The sequence below is a fragment of the Bidens hawaiensis genome, unplaced genomic scaffold (genome assembly GCF_021521415.1).
Source record: "Bidens hawaiensis isolate Kalapana, Puna unplaced genomic scaffold, B.hawaiensis_p1.1 tig00032813_1, whole genome shotgun sequence".
In the NCBI taxonomy this organism is placed as follows: Eukaryota; Viridiplantae; Streptophyta; class Magnoliopsida; order Asterales; family Asteraceae; genus Bidens; species Bidens hawaiensis.
In genome coordinates, this window is record NW_027495607.1 from 21,255 (window position 1) to 26,052 (window position 4,798).

At 33.4% G+C, this 4,798-nt stretch overlaps 1 protein-coding gene across 1 annotated transcript; it reads left to right on the forward strand.

Annotated features, from left to right (window-relative positions):
• Positions 1-528: 528 nt before the first annotated feature.
• On the forward strand, positions 529-4,059 carry LOC143584124 (galactokinase-like). Its single transcript, XM_077066242.1, has 13 exons — positions 529-705; positions 1,343-1,527; positions 1,637-1,683; positions 1,884-1,978; positions 2,117-2,199; positions 2,294-2,362; positions 2,443-2,628; positions 2,734-2,868; positions 3,045-3,179; positions 3,264-3,334; positions 3,417-3,494; positions 3,599-3,740; positions 3,824-4,059. Exons 1-13 carry the CDS (start codon positions 540-542, stop codon positions 3,932-3,934), a joined length of 1,503 nt encoding a protein of 500 aa, XP_076922357.1. The 5' UTR covers positions 529-539; the 3' UTR covers positions 3,935-4,059.
• Positions 4,060-4,798: the final 739 nt, after the last annotated feature.

A 4,798-nucleotide genomic window follows, 5' to 3' on the forward strand; every position in this document is an offset into this window, starting at 1 on the left:
AGCTCGTTTGGGCTTGATTGTTATCCGATTCCTATCCAATCATCTTGGTAATTCAAATTCTTTGTTTCTAAAACAATAAACACCCTCCCAATGAAGTGGGCTGCAGCAGATCAACAGCTGGTTCGTATCTGCTGGTTCAGCTCGTTTGGGCTTGATTGTTATCCGATTCCTATCCAATCATCTTGGTAATTCAAATTCTTTGTTTCTAAAACAATAAACACCCTCCCAATGAAGTGAGTTAGTGTTGACATTGAGATGAGGATGAATTTTTTTGACTCAAATTCTAACCGAAAAACAAGTTAATCTTTCCTATCCTTTTTAAACTCATACGTAATAATCTCCAACTTATTATTTAAATTTAAATATTATAGATGTAATTATTATCCAACACAAACTACACAATTATTTGGGTATAAGTATCCTACCTTCCTTCCAACCCATACTCATCTCAACTCAACCGTATTATTATTATTATTATTATTATTATTATTATTATTATTATTATTATTATTCGTTCTCAGCAAAAGAAAAATCAATCAATGGCGAAGAATCACGAGGATCTTCCGGTTCCAGTTTACTCGAAACTGGAAGAAGTTTATGGCGATGGATCACAACTCGAAGAAGCTCAACTTCGAATCTCAGTTCTCAACTCCAAATTCCAACACTTATTCGGTCATCTTCCCCAAATCTACGCCCGTGCTCCAGGTTTTGACGATTATTTTTACATTTATTGCACATTGTTTAATTGTTGATGTAATCAATGTTTTAGGGGACTTAGTATTTGTGATTGATTTAGTGATACCAACTGGATGATGATAGAATTAATCGAATTATCAGAATTTTGATATATTGAATTCAGAGTCTATGGATTTAGTTGAAGAGTTGAGTTGGAATGACTAAAACTAGAGAATTAATTGATGTCATATTATTAATACTAGTTTTATTTCTTATCCGTTTATAAAATTGGCCTTTAAAAAAGAGTTATTAAATCCAGTAGAAGGATTTGTCACAAAAAGTTGATCCATGAAAGGAGGAAGAATCAGATGATCCTAAAAAAGCAGGAATAAGAATCAAAGCAATTTCATGTTTATATCAACATTCAAATGACTTGATATTTGGTCCACCAGATTTCCTTTGCTGTTGCCACCAATAGCCAACTTTAGTTCAAAAATAAAAGAAAAGCAGAATATGTTATTATTATTATTTTTTTTTTGTGTATAGTTTAGGATCTCAAACTTTCTTATGTTATAACATTTGTTGCTTACATGTGTAGAGTATTTTTCATGTTTTGTTATGTTCTTTTGGTGACATTAAGCTCATGCAATATTATTATTGATTTTAGGAAGAGTGAATTTGATTGGCGAGCACATTGACTATGAGGGATATTCGGTTTTACCAATGGCGATTAGGCAAGACACGATAGTAGCCATTCGGAAAAGGGATACAGCGGAATCTGAAAAGCTACTTACAATTGCAAATGTTAATGATAAGTACACTGTGTGTACTTATCCTGTCGATCCCGACCAGGTAAATAAACGCCTCTTTTATGTTGCAAAAATAAACAAACAGAGATATTGTTTATACATCTTAAGATTAGCATTTTTTTGATTTTAAAGAAATTGTTATGTTATTGCAGGAGATTGACCTGAAGAATCATCGATGGGGCCATTATTTTATTTGCGGGTGACTTCCTTTCCTGCTTTAAATTGCTACCTAGGCCTGTAAATGAGCACGAAAAAGAAACCCCCCTTTATTTGTTTGTGTTCAAATCGTGTTCTGTCAATGTTAAATGAATGAATAAGCCTATTGCCACCTAACGTAGTAATCTTATGGTCTAACAATCGATATGCAAGAACTAGAAACTTACGGTTTGTATTTTGCAGATACAAAGGTTTCCATGAATATGCTAAATCACAAGGGTTGGATATCAGTTCACCAGTTGGGCTTGACGTTATGATTGATGGAATAGTTCCTACAGGTCAGAATTCTGTTCAAATACTCGTGGAATCTTGTAGTCAATATTATTTAATTAAATAATATATATCTCACTTCAGTTAAAATAAAATAAAATTGAATCCCTTTATGCTTTAACTTTACTTCTTTCTTGCCCATACAGGGTCTGGGCTTTCAAGCTCTGCAGCTTTTGTGTGTTCTTCTACAATTGCTATAATGGCTGCCCACAATATCAATCTTCCCAAGGTTTTTTTCTTGTTGAATATAAGGCTTATTTTATATTTTCAAGTGCCTGCAAAATATTAATTTGATAAAACTTATTTTATTTTTTACATTGCAGAAAGAACTTGCTCAACTCACATGCGAGTGTGAAAGACACATTGGCACACAATCTGGTGGAATGGACCAGGTATATTACATTATTATTACTATTAATTACATTTTCTTTTTACTAATTACATAATTATGTAATTACACTTACTTTTACAGGCAATATCCATTATGGCCAAAACTGGGTTTGCTGAGCTCATAGACTTCAACCCGATTTGTGCAACAGACGTGCAACTGCCAGCTGGCAGCTCTTTTGTGATAGCCCATTCATTGGCTGAATCTCAGAAAGCAGTAACTGCAGCAACAAACTATAATAATCGAGTCGTTGAGTGCCGTTTAGCTTCTGTAAGTCCAAAACCCTTGCTTTATATGATATAGAAAGTAATATGTTAAAATATTATTGTTATCATCATCTTTTTCTAATATCGTTGCGTTTTTTAAACGTTTTAGATTGTACTCGGTATAAAACTTGGAATGGAGCCTGAAGAGGCGATATCAAAAGTGAAAACACTTTCAGATGTAGAAGGTTTATGTGTAGCGTTTGCAGGCACTCACGGGTCTTCTGACCCAACCCTTGCTGTTAAGGTATTGGACTAAAACCGAAATGGGTCGAGTGGGTCAAACTCTACCCAAAGTATGTTTTGGGCTGACGCGTCCCAACCCGTTTGACCTGCATTGTGCCATCTCTCTCTATGTTTAATTGTTCTACCTATTGAATAATACTTTATTTCAAATTTTACATCTTATATTTTTTTATACAGGAATATCTAAATGAAGAACCATATACCGCTGAAGAAATTGAGAAAATTACTTTAAAAAGCTTGGATTTGATTTTCGCTGGCTCAGCTTCTTCACTTGATGTGCTGAAAGCTGCTAAGCATTACAAGTTATTCCAGGTAATTCTATATCTAACTTTAGCCCATTTGACCCATTTGACCTGTTAGCAATAAATCATAATCTGTTTTTACATGTGTTAACAGAGAGCCTTTCATGTGTACTCTGAAGCGAAGCGTGTATTTGCTTTTAAGGATACCGTATCATCAAATTCTGAGTGAGTAATGTATTTCTATAAACTTAATATATATATTAAAAAAACATATTTATATTATTCTTACTCTGAAACGTTTTTATAGTGAGGAGGAAAAGTTGAAAAAGCTTGGCGACCTTATGAACGAAAGCCACCATAGTTGCAGCGTTCTATTTGAGTGCAGGTATACATCTACCATCCACGCATGTACACACGCACACACATATACATATTTATATAATACATTGTTATTGATGGCACCTAATCTGTATGTAATTCTTGAAACAGTTGTCCTGAACTTGAAGAACTGGTTAAAGTATGTAAAGATAATGGGGCGCTGGGGGCTAGGCTTACTGGAGCAGGATGGGGTGGATGTGCGGTCGCTTTAGTCAAAGAAAACATCGTCCCACAATTTATTTTAAATTTGAAGGTAAAAACAATTAATTCATTTATTTAATTTTTATGATAATGTTTTAAATGTTGTGATTGTTGATGAATTGAAATTGTTTGCAGGAGCAATTCTATGATTCTAGGATTGAGAAGGGGGTGATCAACAAGTGTGATCTCGGTCTCTATGTGTTTGCATCGAAGCCTTCTAGCGGAGCAGCTATCTTCAAATTTTAGTTTTTATCTTATTGGTATAGTGTGTTCTCAAATAAATTATTTTTTTTCCGTATAGTTCTTTATTAAACTCGATGTAAGTACTTAAATGTGCACCCAAATGACCCTGTGCATTATGTATGTTATGTCTTAATTAAGGTTTGTTATGTCTCGTAATACATTCAAAGAAAATTAATTAAAGTTAAATAAAAAAACTAGTTAAAGACGAATTTATAAGTTAAATAAAAAAAACTAATACATTCAGAGAAAACAAAACAATACAGGTGGTTTGGATATGGATTAGAGATTTTTTTATTGAAATAATTTACGTTAGAAGAACATTGGATGTATTACTATTAACCTTGGACATGCTTATATGGAAGAACACGAGATACGTGGTAAGCATCTTTGGTTTTGCCACATATATAATTAATACACATGCATCATTTGCTTTCAGAAGGGTATTGAATAAAGAATCGGGGAAGGCATGACCTTCACCTCCCATTCTCGCTCGTGATGTGCAATATAATATGGTTGTATTCCCGTTATTTATTAATACTAATAATGCACCCCATGCTTATGTCACTTATGTGATTCTAAAAGTTACTAAAAACTTATGTGATTCTAAAAGTTACTAAAAAATATAGTAACAGACATTGCATTGCATTGCATGGCACACCTTATATATCTTATCCAAACTAAACTACATTTCCATTTGCACATCCTAGCTATCTTTGGCGGATAATAATGTATAGTGATTGCATTTGTTGAGACTTAACACTAGTGAGGAATACAATAGAAAAAGAACTCGCAAACCTTCTAGTAGCATGATAGATATAGTCTTCACGTATATTTATTGTATACAAAGAAACACACACACACATATAT